General features: G+C 41.9%; 1 protein-coding gene across 1 annotated transcript in view; it reads right to left on the bottom strand.

Moving 5' to 3' along the window:
* The window catches only part of SMCHD1 (structural maintenance of chromosomes flexible hinge domain containing 1), a 383,867-nt gene that overhangs the window by 100,279 nt on the left and 266,960 nt on the right, over positions 1-16,628 (bottom strand). Inside the window, 3 exon segments of the mRNA XM_040432517.1 lie at positions 10,650-10,802; positions 12,112-12,243; positions 12,343-12,430. Of these exon segments, the coding sequence (XP_040288451.1) occupies positions 10,650-10,802; positions 12,112-12,243; positions 12,343-12,430 (373 nt within the window).

The following is a 16,628-nucleotide window of genomic DNA, read 5'->3' as shown; positions in this document are numbered from 1 at the left end:
ATGTTTAGCAGTCAATGATCTCTCACCAAGAGGTACACTACCCAAAAACAGCCTCTGAGATCCTTTTTTTTTTAAATAGGACAATGGAATGACCCAGTATTTAATCAGAGCACACCTTTAATCACTTAGATATAACTAAATGCATATCAAGTTTTACAGCAATCTGACATTTCTATCTGGGTGCATTATTTATGTTTTGCCAAATAACGTATACACACACATACATACATACAAGCATGCTGTATCACCACAAAAAGAAATGCCATCTGCAGACAGCATGTTATAGTGCAGGAGGTGCTGACCAAATTGATATATAGCTTTGTTGGGAAAAAAAAAATCTGCTTTTATATCTCTGCTTTTCACAATCGCGGCCTGCGGATGGCTGCTTCCACTCACCCCACCCAAATGTTTTGATCTGTGCGATCAAAACATGTGGGTGGGGAAGCGCATACAAGTGCGAAACGGCCGTTGCCGGTTTTTTACATGTGCATTTAATGTTGTCTGTCCCGCTGACCCATTTTTAAGCAATGGAAGAATAAAGAAAGTTTTTTACATCCGAAAGTGAGTGCCGCAATTTTCTTTTTCTTGTGCACTGGATTTTTGCATATGACTTTTTGATCGCTTGGTATTACACTTTTTGTGATATAAGGTGATAAAAAATGGCTTTTTTGACACCATTTTAATTTCTACTTTTTACGGTGTTCGCCTGAGGGGTTAGTTCCTGTGACATTTTTATACAGCAGGTTCTTACAGATGCGCAGATACCTAATATGTATACATTTTTATTTATTTACGTTTTACACAATAACAGCAGTTTCTCCATATTCTGAGTGCCATATTTTTTTTTTTTTTTTGGGCGATTGTCTTAGTTAGGGTTTCATTTTTTGCGGGATGAGATGATTGTTTGATTGGTACGATTTTGGGGTGTACTATGTTCTATTTTTTTCCGGAGCTGCGGACCAGAAGATCGGGGCTGCACTCCGGTAATGCGGATGCGGAGAGCACATAGTGTGCTCTCTGCATCCATTCCTGCCCCATTGAGAATGAATGGGTCCGCACCCGTTCCGGATATTGCGGAACGGATGCGGACCCATTCCACGGACGTGTGAATGGACCCTTAGGTAGGGGCTCATTTTTTGCGGGATGAGGCGACGGTTAGATTGGTACTATTTTGGGGGCATAAGCCTTTTTGATCGCTTGGTGGTGCACTTTTAGTGATGTAAGGTGACAAAAAATTTTTTTTTTTTTTTTTTTTAGCACAGTTTTTATTTTATTGACGGTGTTCATCTGATGGTTAGATCATGTGATATTTTTAAAGAGCCGGTCGATACCGATGCGGTGATACCTAATATGTCTACTCTTAATTTTTTCCCCCCTATTTTTTACAATTTTTTTTACTTTATTTTGGGAAAAGGGAGTTTATTTTTTTTTTACTTGAAACTTTTAATTTTTTGTAATACTTTATTTTTTTAACTTCTTTTTTCACTTTATTTTTTGTCCCACTAGGGAGTTCAACATTTCAGGGTCTGATCCCTGTTTCATTACAGCACAATACATTTGTCAGTACACTGGAAGACGCTAACAGTTGCCTAGGAGACCCAGCCCTGGGCTGGATCTCCTGGGCTTTTCCGTAGCTGACAGTACCGATCCCTGGTTCAAGGCATCGGGGCTGCCACAGCAATCATCGGGTCCCCGTCACTGCAGCCGGGGACCCGATGGGGATTACAAGCTACCGCATAACACCCCTGTATGCTGCGGTCAATGAATCTGCCGGCATCAATGTTTTCAACCGATGCTGGCAGATTCAGTAGGGGCCCGGCTGTCAGTATCAGCCGCGCCCCTGCTGCTGATCACGGCAACGCGTTCACCCTATGATGAGAATGCTCGTCCTAGTGCGTTAAAGTGCCTGCAAGTTAGGACAAGCATTCTCGTCCAAGGTCCTGAACGTGTTTATATGGACGTGTAAAAGTGCCATCAGAACAGGCAGATATTTAAACTACAAGTTTTACTGAATCTGCTCAGATTCCCCTGCTCTATAACATGCCGCAAGCAGATTTCACTACATTTAATAGTGACAGGTTTTCTTGAAATGCCATCAATCTCTTTCAATTACAGGCACTTTTGTAGATTTTTCTTTTAATTAAAAAAAATAAAATGTCCAGGCTTAGAGTGTACATTGACAAATGGTCATCAATGTAATAAACAGTCTTATTTCTATAATGTAGTATTAAAGGCTATGTACATTTTAGGAGATTTTTTTTTTATGATTGCGTATCACTCCTTTTTGGCTAAAAATCTTTTTTTTTGGCATTTATTAAAAATATTGAGTCATTCTGTCACAAAGGGTTAGCTGTTTTTCTAATTGTGTGAATCCTACTTTTACTTTCACTTTGTGCTGGTCATCTAATAAACCTTATCTCTAAACTACTGAGAGTTCATACACACTTATTTAAGCCACATTCTTATCAGTAAGATAAGGATTGAGCTATAATGAGTGTTTATAATGTCAGAGAGCAGAGATAAGGAGTCCGTTTGCTCCTGTTCTGATGGAAAAGACAGAAAATCCAAAGGGTGCTACTAGAGCAAGTCAGCTCTGTACAGAAAAGATGACTCCATATTTTTAATAAAGACCAGCAAACAATTTTTTTTTAGCTCAAAATGAGTACAATGCAATAATATAATAAAAATTGCCCCCAAATGTGTACATATAGTCTTTAAATGGATTCTGTCAGATAGTTTTGGCATATAGTGCTTTTTACATATGCTGATAGAACGCCACTAGCAAGTCCGCAATATACATTTTCTATAGCTATGAATGCTTTTATTTTGTCAGAAAAATGATTTTATATATATGCAAATGAGGTTAGTAAGGAGCCCAAGGGGCTGCTACCAATGTTTCAGGAGCCCAGCTACGCCCACAGTGAAGGTGCCCAGCACTGGACCGGATCCTCCAAATCCCCTCCTTACTCCCCTCAATGTCACACAGTTGAAAAGCTGTAAACTCGCGCATGTGCGAGTACGCTGCATGTCAGCGCCGGCATGGTGTTCCTTCTCTGTGCTGGCAGCAGACTCAAAGAAAGATCCGTGCATGCGCTAGCTGGCATGCGCAAAATTACGACGCTTCAACTGTGTGATGTCGGGGGAGCAAGGAGGGGATTCGGAGGATGCAAAGCGGTGCTGTGCACCTTCACAGTGGGTGTGGTTGGGCTCCTGAAACGTTGCTAACAGCCCCTTGGGCTCCTTACTACCCTCATTTGAATACATATAAAATCGTTACTAAATAAAAGCATTCATAGCTTTGGAAAATGTATATTGCAGATGTGCTTGTGGCGATCCAGCAGCACATGTAACAATTGTATATGCTAAAACTAACTGACAGAATCCCTTTAAAGTTTTTTTTCCAGTTTTTCTCAATCTTTTCTCATATACCGTATACCACTGTCCTATGATTGCTCATTTCCTAACATGTTATTATCCGTATGGCCCCTATCTTAAAGGGAACCTATCACCTGGATTTTGTGTATAGAGCTGAGGACATGGGTTGCTAGATGGCCGCTAGGACATCCCCAATACCCAGACCCCATAGCTCTGTGTGCTTTTATTGTATGAAAAAAACAGATTTGATCCATATGCAAATTAACCTAAAATGAGTCAGAGCTTGAAAATATGACTCTTCTCTGGTCACACAAGTAAGATATGACTCTTTTATGTTAATTTTCATAAAAGGCGGGAAGTACTAAAATGCTTAATACTTATTGAATTAGTCTGCAAATGAAATTAAAAGTGTAATTTATATGTTTAGGGTAACACAATGAACATTTAGAAACGCTCAGTGAGGGTAGCATAGTAGAGGTGACAGGTTCCCTTTAAAGGATAACTGTCATATTTTAATCAAAAAATCTATTTTAGCCCTTAGTTACGGCTGTTTTGAATCCTACATTATGAGGATCTTCTCAAGATGGATCCTCTGCCAGTTCTCTGAGGCCAAAACTGCATTTCCTCAGGTCACATACAAACTTGCTGTAGCCAGCAGCTTCTTGCCAGCCAATCAGATTGGATTACTGAGAGACACGCCTCCTTACTCTGAAGCCTAATGCAGGCATGCAGTGTGAAGGACCGACCCTATGTCTTCCTAGCCGGAGACAGATGAGCCATAGCAACGGTCTTTTAAGGGAGCAGTGGAAAGGGACGGGGACATTAATAAAAGCTGTTATTATAAGGTAATTACAGATTTTTTGCCAATCATTGACTGAAAAACTCAGGTATACATGCCTAGCTCTAATAAACTAGCAAATAAAATAAAAATATGACAGTTATCCTTTAACTCCTTAAGGCTCATTTTCACCTTAAGGACCAGGCCATTTTTTGCAAATCTGACCAGTGTCACTTTATGTGGTGATAACTTTAAAACGCTTTTACTTAGCCAGGCCATTCTGAGATAGTTTTTTCGTCACATATTGTACTTCATGACACTGGCAAAATGGAGTCAAAAAAATTCATTTTTATTTATAAAAAAATACCAAATTTACCAAAAATTAGCAAAATTTCCAAGTTTCAATTTCTCTACTTCTATAATACATAGTAATACCTACAAAAATAGTTATTACACTACATTCCCCATATGTTTACTTCATGTCTGGATAATTTTGGGAATGACATTTTATTTTTTGGGGACATTACAAGGCTTAGAAGTTTAAAAGCAAATCGTGAAATTTTCAAAAACCCACTTTTTAACCACCTTAGCTCTCCTAGCTTAAACCCCCTTAATGACCAGACCACTTTTTACAATTCTGCACTACACTACTTTCACGGTTTATTGCTCGGTCATACAACTTACCACCCAAATGAATTTTACCTCCTTTTCTTCTCACTAATAGAGCTTTCATTTGGTGGTATTTCATTGCTGCTGACATTTTAACTTTTTTTTATATTAATGACCGAAATTTTTGCAAAAAAATGACATTTTTCACTTTCTGTTGTAAAATTTTTCAAATATAACTACATTTCTATATAAATTTTTCTCTAAATTTATTGTTCTACATGTCTTTGATTAAAAAAAAATGCAATAAGTGTATATTTATTGGTTTGAGTAAAAGTTATAGCGTTTACAAACTATGGTGCAAAAAGGTGAATTTTTGCACTTTGACTTTCTGAGCACCTGTCATGTTTCCTGAGGTTCTACAATGCCCAGACAGTAGAAACACCCCACAAATGACCCCATTTCGGAAAGTAGACACCCTAAGGTATTCGCTGATGGGCATAGAGAGTCCATGGAAGTTTTTATTTTTTGTCACAAGTTAGCGGAAAATGTTTTTTTTTTTTTTATTACAAAGTCTCATATTCCACTAACTTGTGACAAAAAATAAAATTTTACATGGACTCACCATACCCCTCACGGAATACCTTGGGGTGTCTTCTTTCTAAAATGGGGTCACTTGTGGGGTACTTATACTGCCATTGCATTTTAGGGGCCCTAAAGCGTGAGAAGTAGTTTGGAATCCAAATGCGTAAAAAATGCCCTGTGAAATCGTAAAGATTCTCATTGGAATTTGGGCCCCTTTGCGCACCGAGGCTGCAAAAAAGTGTCACACATGTGGTATCGTTGTACTCAGAAGAAGTAGGGCAATGTGTTTTGAGGTGTCTTTTTACATATACCCATGCTGGGTGAGATAAATATCTCTGTAAAATACAACTTTTCCCATTTTTTTTATACAAAGTTGTCATTTTACAGAGATATTTCTCACACACGGTATGGGTATATGTAAAAATACACCCCAAAACACATTGCCCTACTTCTCCTGAGTACGGCGATACCACATGTGTGACACTTTTTTGCAGCCTAGGTGCGTAAAGGGGCCCAAATTCCAATGAGAATCTTTAGAATTTCACAGGGCATTTTTTACGCATTTGGATTCCAAACTACTCGAGCTTTAGGCTAGGGCTACACGACGACATTTGTCGCGCGACATATAGGGCACAACTACACTGCAACATTTGTAGTGCAGCATTTTGTTGCAGCTAATGTCGCGCGACAATTTTTATAATGGCAGTCTATGGTGTCGCACTGCAACATGCTGCGACTGCGACGCAACAGTCGCAGAACAATCCATCTCGAATGGATTTTCTGCGACTGTTGCGTCGCAGTATGTTGCATGTTGCAGTGCGACACCATAGACTGCCATTATAAAAATTGTCGCGCGACATTAGTGCAACAAAATGTCGCGCGACAAATGTTGTCGTGTAGATGTAGCCTTAGGTCCCCTAAAATGCCAATACAGTATAAATACCCCACAAGTGACCCCATTTTGGAAAGAAGACACCCCAAGGTATTCCGTGAGGGGCATGGCGAGTTTCTAGAATATTTTTTTTTTGGCACAAGTTAGCGGAAAATGATTTATTTATTTTTTTCTCTTACAAAGTCTCATATTCCACTAACTTGTGACAAAAAATAAAATTTTACATGAACTCGCCATACCCCTCATGAAATACCTTGGGGTGTCTTCTTTCCAAAATGGGGTCACATGTGGGGTATTTATACTGCCCTGGCAGTTTAGGGGCCCTAAAGCGTGAGAAGAAGTCTGGAATATAAATGTCAAAAAAGTTTTACGCATTTGGATTCCGTGAGGGGTATGGTGAGTTCATGTGAGATTTTATTTTTTGTCACAAGTTAGTAGAATATGAGACTTTGTAAGAAAAAAACAAAAAAACTTGTGCCAAAAAAAAATAAATCTTCTGTAAACTCGCCATGCCCCTCAAAAGTGATCTTTATAGTGCCGCAGCTATTTTACCGTGTTTTTGCAGTGATCAGAAAAAAAAATATTCTGTCACTGCGGTGGGGCGGACTGAACGCAAGTGTGCGCACAAGATAAGGCCTGATCGGGCGAACACTGAGTTTTTTGTAGAGCCTATAGAACATGTCCTATTCTTGTCCGCAATTGCGGACAAGAAAAGTCATTTTCTATATAGTTCTGGCAATGTGCAGATCCGCAAAATGCGGAAAGCACATTGCCGATGTCCGTGTTTTGCGGATCCGCGGTGTCCGTGTTTTGCGGATCCGCAAAACACATATGGACGTCTGAATAGAGCCTTACAGGGGGGTGATCAATGACAGGGGGTGATCAGGGAGTCTATATGGGGTGATCAGGGGTTAATAAGTGACAGGGGGGGGTGTAGTGTGGTGATTGGTGCTACTTTACAGAGCTGCCTGTGTCCTCTGGTGGTCGATCCAAGCAAAATGGACCACCAGAGGACCAGGTAGCAGGTATATCAGACGCTGTTAACAAAACAGCATCTGATATACTATTCAGGGGTTAAAAAAATCGCATCTACAACCTGCCAGTGAATGATTGCCGCTGGCAGGCTGTAGATCAGCTCGTTTACCTTCTGATCCTGTGAACGCGCGCTCCTGTGTGCGCGCATTCACAGGAAATCTCGCGTCTCGCGAGATGACGCGTATATGCGTCTACGAGTAACAAACCGACCGCCCGCAGGACGCATCCCTGCGTTAGGCGGTCGGGAGATGGTTAAGGACCAGTTAAGGTCTGAAGTCACTTTGTGAGGCTTACATAATAGAAACCACCCAAAATGACCCCATTCTAGAAACTACACCCCTCAAGGTATTAAAAACTGATTTTACAAACGTCGTTAACCCTTTAGGTGTTCCACAAGAGTTAATGGCAAATGGAGATTTCAGAATTTCGATTTTTTGGCAATTTTTCCATTTTAATCCATTTTTTCCAGTTACAAAGCAAGGGTTAACAGCCAAACAAAACTCAATATTTATTGCCCTGATTCTGTAGTTTGCAAAAACACCCCATATGTGGCCGTAAACTACTGTACGGGCACACGGTAGGGCATAGAGGGAAAGGTGCGGCGTGTGGTTTTTGAAAGGCAGATTTGTTGGCCAGGGACTATCCGGGCGCCTCCAGTTCCCGAGGTACTCCGGCCTGCTCTTTCCCGGTCAGAAAAGATAAGGGCCTTGAGGACTGCCTCTTAGAACTGCATGAATTTCCCTGTGTTGCCAGCGCTCCGGGACAGCACAAAAGAGTTGTACAAGGCAACCTGTACCAAGTAGACCGCAACTTTTTTGTACCATGCCCGGGTTTTGCACATGGCAGAGAGATCAACTCCTCCCATATACCGATTGTAGTCGACGATACAATCGGGCTTGAGGACCGTTGCCGCGGTACCTCGCACAGGGACAGGGGTGATGCAGTTTCTGTGAATTGTGGACAGTACAAGGACATCCCTCTTGTCCTTATATCTGACCAGTAACAGGTTTCCACTGGTAAGGGCACGGGTCTCACCCCTGGGGATAGGTACCTGAAGGGGGTGGGTAGGGAGGCCACGTTGATTTTTCCGCGCAGTCCCACAAGCGGACGTAGATCTGGCGGCGAGGGACTGGAACAAGGGGATACTAGTATAAAAGTTATCTACGTACAGGTGGCAACCTTTATCTAGCAAGTTTCCCGCTAACACCCAGAGTGGGGGGACATTCGGGGGGTTGAATACGGGAATCTCGCCCCTCGTACACACGAAACTTGTAAGTGTACCCTGAGGTACTCTCACAAAGTTTGTACAGCTTCACGCCATACCTCGCCCGCTTTGAGGGAACATACTGGCGGAAAAGGAGTCTCCCCTTGAAAGCAATGAGAGACTCATCAACCGCGACCTCCCTTCCAGGGCTACATAGGCCTCCAAAAATTTGGCCCCAAAGTGAGCAATGAACTGTTGGGCGTACAGGTTCGTTTGCTCCACCATCAGGTTCACAAAGTGGTCACTGAAAAAAAAAACTAAAATAGTCATATTCAGTGAAGCCCACTGTGGGAATCTGAATTCCTGCTTGGCCAACAAAATCAGGAATCACAGGCTCAAAATGCTCTGGGGTACACCAGACAAGTTCACCGGTAGGGGGCTCAGGTGGACTTAACTGGTGGGCCGGAAAACTAGTACGAGCCCCAAAGATTCTCGTACTAGTGCGGGCCACAGGGTCCCTAGCATGGTGGTCTCCTTGCTCCGCCTGGAGGCGTCTCCACCGCCTTGGGGGCTTATCATCATCGCTAGATGATGAGGAGGACGCGGATAACAAAAGGAAAGTGGGGTCATCCTTGTCCTCACTGGGGCTCTCAGAGTCGGAGGCAAACAGGGCGTATGCCTCCTCGGCCGAGAACGTCTGGCGGGCCATAGGGGAGTGTGTGTGTGCGTGGAAAACTTTATTCACTGTGCGTGTGTGTGGGGGATGGGTGTTCACGGACTTTGCCCTACACCTAACAGAAAAAAAACTTAAAAAAAACTTTTAAAAAAATTTGAAAATCCCAAAAAGTGTGAAAAAAAAAAAAAAGATTCAAACGCGCTGATCAGTGGTACAAAGCTGATCAGCGGTGGGGTGGGCGATGTGCTAACAGTGGCCGGACGCTAAGAGTGCCGGCCACAGTCAGCGCATGCAAAAAAAAAAACTTGCGCCCCCAAAAAAATGTCTGTGTGGGGGCAAGCTGCAGCACCCCTGGGGGGTCTAGGGTCACACAGCTGAGTGCTGTGGACCCCAGACACCCGATCTGGTGTTACACCACAGTAAAAATATATATATATATATTTTTTCCCTAACTCTCCCTCACTATCACTGCCTAATCTACCTCTCCCTACCTCACCAAAAATCACAGATTTGCGCCTGATGGCACAAAAAAAACTGACACAACAGCCGGGCTCCTCTCTCTGCCGCTCCACTGACCGGTATAAGCGGGGAGAAGAGCTCACAGCACAGTTATATATATGGGAAAATGTTGAGAAAAACTGGAAAAACTCCTTGGGACAAGCACATAGAACACTGAACAGAAAAATAGTTCTCTATCACTTCCTAGTAACTGCTAATAATGCTGCTTCACAACTGTAAAGCGATTCTGTCACCTCGTTTTAGCCTATAGAGCTGCGGACATGCACGGCTAGATCGCCGTTAGCATGTCCACAATATACTTGTCCCATATCTCTGTGTGCTTTTATTGTGTTTAAAAAATGATTTTATAGATATGTAAATGAGCCTGGTAAGGAGCCCAAGGGGCTGTACTAACCTTCTTGGAGCCCAGCCACGCCCCCTGTGAAGGAGCCCAGCACCGCCTGCATCCTCCGAATCTCCTCCTTGCTCACAAAGTTAGATCGCTGTAATATCGCGATGCTCGAGCTCGCGCATGCGCAGTTCCTTCCCTGAGGCTGATGCCAGCACAGGGAAGGAACACTATGCCGGCACTGTGCATCACAAGATTACGGCGATCTAACTGGGAGCAAGGAGGAGATTCGGAGAACGTAGGCGGTGCTGGGCTCCTTCACAGGGGGGCGTGACTGGGCTCCACGAAGGTTAGTACAGCCCCTTGGGCTCCTTACCCGGCTCATATACATATCTATAAAATCATTTTTTTAAACACAATAAAAGCACACAGAGATATGGGACAGATATATTGCGGACATGCTAGCGGCAATCTAGCCGTGTATGTCCGCAGCTCTATAGGCTAAAACGAGGTGACAGAGTCCCTTTAATGGTTACAAGTAACAAATCAGAAGATAATGCTTTAAAAAAACTAACCACCATATAATCACTACTAGTATTGTTTTTTCTGCCCATAACCGAATGTATGTATGTATTAAGACAGATTACTCACAGGGATGTCAGCAGATCCATTCTTAAAAGTGAACTCGAGGGTATCTGTATTTGACTGGAAACGTGGAATTTCCTTCTCGGTCTCAGAAGTGCTTATTATCTGTGCAATGATCTTACCATTCAAATCAACACCTGCCAAGTTACTGTGTTCATCCTAACAAGAAAATAACTGAACATTTTAAGAATCTCCAAATAAATACATAAAGTACATTTCTATTGCAATAAAGTCTTAAACTGAATCCTCTTCATCAACATATTAAGTCAATATGTTTTACCTTTATTTATAAAAAAAAATCCCCAAATTAGAGAAAATTTTGAAAGTTTTCTAAATATGAATTTCTCAGCTTTTATGGCATATAGCGATACCTCACAAAATACTTATTACTTTACATTTCCCATATGTCTGCTTTATGTTGCCATCAATTTGTAAATGTCATTAAATTTTTTATGATGTTAGAAGGCTTAGCATTAGCAATTTTTCAAATTTTTAAGAACATTTCCAAAACCATTTTTTTAAAGAGGACCTTTCACCTGGAAAAACATTGTGAACTAAGTATCCTGACATATACAGCGGCTCCCAGGGATCTCACTGCACTTACTATTATCCCTGGGCGCCGCCCCGTTCTCCCGTTATGTCCTCCGGTATGTTCGCTCAGTAAGTTATAGTAGGCGGTGTCTTCCCTTGTCCTGTGGGCGTCTCCTTCTCCTAGGCTGGAGCGCTGGCCAATCGCAGCGCACAGCTCACAGCCTGGGAGAAAAAAAACTCCCAGGCTGTGAGCTCTGCGCTGCGATTGGCCAGCGCTACAGCCTAGGAGAAGGAGACTCCCACAGAACAAGGGCAGACACCGCCTACTATAACTTACTGAGCGAACATACCGGAGGACATAACGGGAGAACGGAGCGGCGCCCAGGGATAATAGTAAGTGCAGTGAGATCCCTGGGCGCCGCTGTATATGTCGGGATACTTAGTTCACAATGTTTTTCCAGGTGAAAGGTCCTCTTTAAGCACCAATTCAGTTATAAAGTGATTTTGAAGAAAAAAAAAAAGACCCTGATGTACCCCTACAGTAGAAACCCTCAAAAAGTGACCCCATTTTGGAAACTACACCCCTTAAAGAATATATTAAGTGGTGTACTGAGAACTTTGACCCCATAAGCGTTTTACGGAATTTGAAAACACTTGCAGGAAAGGCCTGCAGTGGTCACGTGCTGTCTATCGTTCACATGACTGCTGCTGCCAATCACTGATCTCATGGTCACAATCGTTCATACAGGGTTAACTACTGGGTGCAGCAGTCACATGAACTATAACCGCTAAGTGACCGCTGCATGCTCAGATGACATCAGAGTGGTGGGACACAGGTGAATAAATAAATATTTTTTTTTCATCCTGGAGAATCTCTTCAGAAAAACTGTACCCGTTCTTCAGCAAATGTTTAAATATAAATATAATAAAGCTTTACCACAGTCTTTAGCCATAAATTCTTGATTAAAGTGCGGTTATCCTCATCTTTAACATTGGACACTGCTGGAGTGGCAGGGTTTGAGAGTGGAACCAATTTCACAGGCTTGTTGGCAACAACATCTATTAAAAACTAAAAAATAAGAAGGCAAAATGTATGTAAGTAACAAATATTTTTAAGAGGTCTATGCCATAATGGAAAAGAGATCTGTGGACCTAAAGGGTTACAAACCTGTTCACTATAAAGTACAGGAGCCTTCTCACCCATATACATAAACTGGATACAGTACTTTTCAACACGCTCAGGTATCATTTTATCTCTAAAAAAAAAAAAAAAAAAAAGACATAAATAGCTTAAATGTTATGGGCTTCCTTTGACATGAAAAAACTTTTTTTTAAGTTTGTGGATACAGAGTTTAAACAAAAAGTTGCAAAAAGCAGTTTTTACGGCTAAAAAATGAAGCGTCAGTATATGCAAATGAACCTATAGGAGCAATGGGGATGTTACCATTACACCTAGAGCCTCTGTTCTGTCTGCAACTGCTGCGCCCTCTGAACTTTGACAGGGCCAGGTAGTGTAAATGTCATCACTTCTGGCCCCGACTTCTCCCTAAAGTCCTGCGCTGCACTGTGCACTTCAGTATCCAGCCAGGCAGAGTACAGAAAAGAGGCTCGCCAGTAGTTCTCTTTCAAGCACTGTGCCAGATGCTGAAGCACATGGCACAGCGCAAGAGTTTAGGAGCGGCAGGGCCAGGCAGTGTAAACGTGATCCCATCTGGCCCTGGTAATCAAAGTGCAGTGGATGTAGCAGTTGCAGAGAGAGCTGCGCCTTTAGGAATAACAGCGACGCCCCTGTTGATCCTAGAGGCTCATTTGCATATATTAAAACTTTATAGTTCTTAGCAATGCAGGCACATATGAACATGGGACCAACACAGATTCCTTCAGCTGTCAAACACACAAGCAAACGGCCAGCCAGTTTCATAGGTACATATCTGCTGACACATGCCCTTTAAAGGGGTCTCTGGTAATGACATTTTACCCCACAAAGCAAAGGATTTATACTTACCTGCTCCCCGCCATCTTCTCTGTGTCCATCTTCCGGTCCCTACACTGTTTACATCCCCTGCAGCATTGGCATGGTCAAATGTTCTGCTGCAGCCAATGACTGGCTTAAGCGGTGACATGGCCACAGGCAGCACGTCACTGCTGAAGCCAGTCAGTGGCTACAGTGGAGAAGGTGACCATGCAGTGCTGTGGTGGATGTAAACAGTGCAGGGACTGGAATATGGACACAGAGGAGGCAGAGAGGAGGACCAAAGCGTCAGGGTGCAGGTAATTCTGAATCGCTAGCTGAGTGAGGCATTTTTACCTGTGAACCCCATTAAGGACAAGTAACATTTTTCCCCATCTGTGTTCCAGTGGCCATAACTTTTTAAAATTTTTTATCTTAAATGTAGCTGTATGAAATCTTACATTTTGTGAGAGGAGTTGCAGTTTTTAAAGGAATCCTTTCGGGGTACATATAATGTACAGTATTAAATAACTTTCAGAATTTTTAGTGAGGGTAGAGATGAAAAAAATTGTTTTATGGGATTTATTTTTACATGGTTCATTGTGTGGTATAAATAACTAACAGCTTTATTCTGTGGGTCAGTACGACTACAAAGATGCCGAATTTCTATAGTTTGTATTATGTTGTATTAATCGGACAATAAAAACATTTTTTTAACAAAATACCATATTTCTCGCTTTATAAGATGTACTTTTCCCCCCCCAAAAGTGGGGAAAATGTAATCGAGTCTTACTAAGTGAATACAAGTGAGCACTTCCATTATGGAAGCACTTATTAGAAAGCAGGAAATGAGTGGTATGGTGATTGTAGCGCTGCTAGAGCTGGCTCTACTGCCCGGCGCTGCGCTGTCCTGACTGCGTACAGCGCCAGGAAGTAGTATGAATGCTGTACGAACTCAAGTCACAGTGCAGCGCGGGCCCAGAGAAGGGATCGGTGAATGCAGGAGACCACCGAATCTGTGCTGTAGAGGTAACTACATTTATTTTAACTCTGACAGGGTCTGATTTGAGGGCTGATATGGGGGTCTAATCTGAGGCCTGATTAACATTGGGGGGCGAATTAGGAGTCTGATGAAAAAAGAAAGTTCTTTATTTTCCTCCTCTAAACCTAGGTGCGTCTTATCATCAGGAGCATCTTATAAAGCGAAAAAAATACAGTAACTTGTTTTGGTTGTCGCTGCATTCCAAGATGCATAACATTTTTATTTTTTTATGGTGTAAATTGGTAAGGGCTTGCTTTTTTGATGGATGATATGAAGTTTTCATTGGTAGAGTGATTTCTATTTTATATCAAAAACAGGCTTAAAAGACATAAGTCCATCAAGTTCAACCAAGGGATAGGTGGGGACGTGAATCCCAGAAGGAAGTGAGACTCTACACGTTTTCATAAGCATTAATGTCATTCACTTTTAAGAATCTAAAAACTGTCCACTGTTCCTGCTGTGACCACGTCCGGAGGTGACTATTCCACAGTTCTTACAGTAAAGAAGCTTTGATGCTTCTGGAGACTGAACTTTTTCTTCTCCAGTCAAAGGCAGCCACCCCCTTGTCTTTTTGAGGGGCATTTTACATGGAACAGTTTTTACCATATTTTTTGTATATGGCTAATTATATATTGTTTGACAGGTTAATCATGTCCCCCCTTAGACGTCTCTTCTCAAAACTAAATAAGTGTAATTCTTTAATCTTTCTTCATAACTAAGACCCTCCATGCCACCCTTATCAGTTTAGTTGCTCTTCTCTGTACTTTCTCCAGCTGTAGTGTGTCCTTTCTATGGACTGGTGTCCAGAACTGAACTGCAATATTCCAGATGAGGCACGCACCAACGTAATATTACATCCAGCCCCGTGAGTCCATGCCTCCGGTAATACATGAGAATATCCTGGTAGCCTTAGAAGCAGCTGATTGACATTGTATGCTGTTATTTAATCTATTGATCTACAAGGACACACAAATCCTTCCCTACAAGTGACTCCCTCAGTGTTACATCCCCTAGGACATATGATGCACGGAGATTATTACTACTAAGGCTGAATGCACACGGCCGAGTTCCACGGCCGAGAGCGGTCCGTGGTATGCCGGACTGGATTCCTGTTCAGAGCAGGAGTGCACGGCGTAATGGGTTGCTATTACGCCGTGCGCTTCATGCCGCCGCTGCACTACAGTAATACACTCGTATGATCTATACGAGTGTATTACTGTACAGCAGCGGCGGCATGAGGCGCACGGCGTCATAGCAAACCAATGACGCCGTGCGCTCCTGCTCTGAACAGGAATCCAGCCCGGCATACCACGGAACGCTCTCGGCCGCGGAAACACGGCTTGTGCATTCGGCCTAAGATGCATAACTTTACATTTATCCACATTGGACCTCATTTGCCCAAGTAGATGCCCAATCACTTTAGATTGTCCAAGTCAGCTTGTAGTCTATGGACATCTTCAGTCTGTAACTAAATACATTGAAAGTCAATAGGTGACAAATCAGACACCATTGACTTACATTGGTTTCAGTGCCGAATCATTTTTTTTTCTGTTTTTATGACTGGACACAAAACTGCATTGGTTTGTGCCGGTCACAAAACGGAAGCCTACTGGAACGGAAGGCATCCTGAACAGATCTCTTTCCATTCAGAATGCATGAGGACTAAACTGAAACATTTTTTCCAGTATTGAGATCCTCTGCCGGATCTCAATACCAGAAAGCAACAACGCAAGTGTGAAAGTAGGTTGATAGATGCTGCTCCCCCATCTCATGCAAGCCCAGCTATTTTTTATCCTGGTTTGTTTTGTAAAGCTAATTGAAAACTAACTGATTGTTTACAGCAACAATCTGAAAATAACTGATTGACAGAAATCTTTTCTATTGATATATAAGAGAAATAAATTTGATATTCATCTATAGTGATAATGTTCATAGCTATTACTGCAGCATGTAACCGGTATCAATAGCGAAACGGTCTGTATGTTTTATGCTAACAGGATAGGGACAGTTTAACCCGTTCACCACCGAGCCACTTTTCATGTTAAATCCCAGGCAGATTAAATCTGACATGCGTCACTTTATGTGCTAATAACTTTGGAACACATTTACTTATCCAAGCCGTTCTGAGATTGTTTTCTCATGACACATTGTACTTCATGACAGTGTTAAATTTGAGTCGATATATTTCACCTTTATTTATAAAGGAATCCAAAATTTACCCAAAATTTTGAAAAATTCAACATTTTCTAAATTAAAATTTCTCTACTTTTAAGACAGATAGTAATACCTCATAAAATAGTTATCAATGAACATTCCCCATATGCCTGCTTTATTTTGTCATAATTTTGTAAATGTAATTAAATTTTATAGGACGTTAGAAGGCTTAGAATTTTAGAAGCAACTTTTAAAATTTTCAACAAAACCATTTTTTTAAGCACCAATTCAGTTATAAAGTGATTTT

This window comes from Bufo bufo, chromosome 5 (assembly GCF_905171765.1).
Source record: "Bufo bufo chromosome 5, aBufBuf1.1, whole genome shotgun sequence".
Lineage (NCBI taxonomy): Eukaryota > Metazoa > Chordata > Amphibia > Anura > Bufonidae > Bufo > Bufo bufo.
This window is presented reverse-complemented; position numbering and strand designations above follow the sequence as displayed.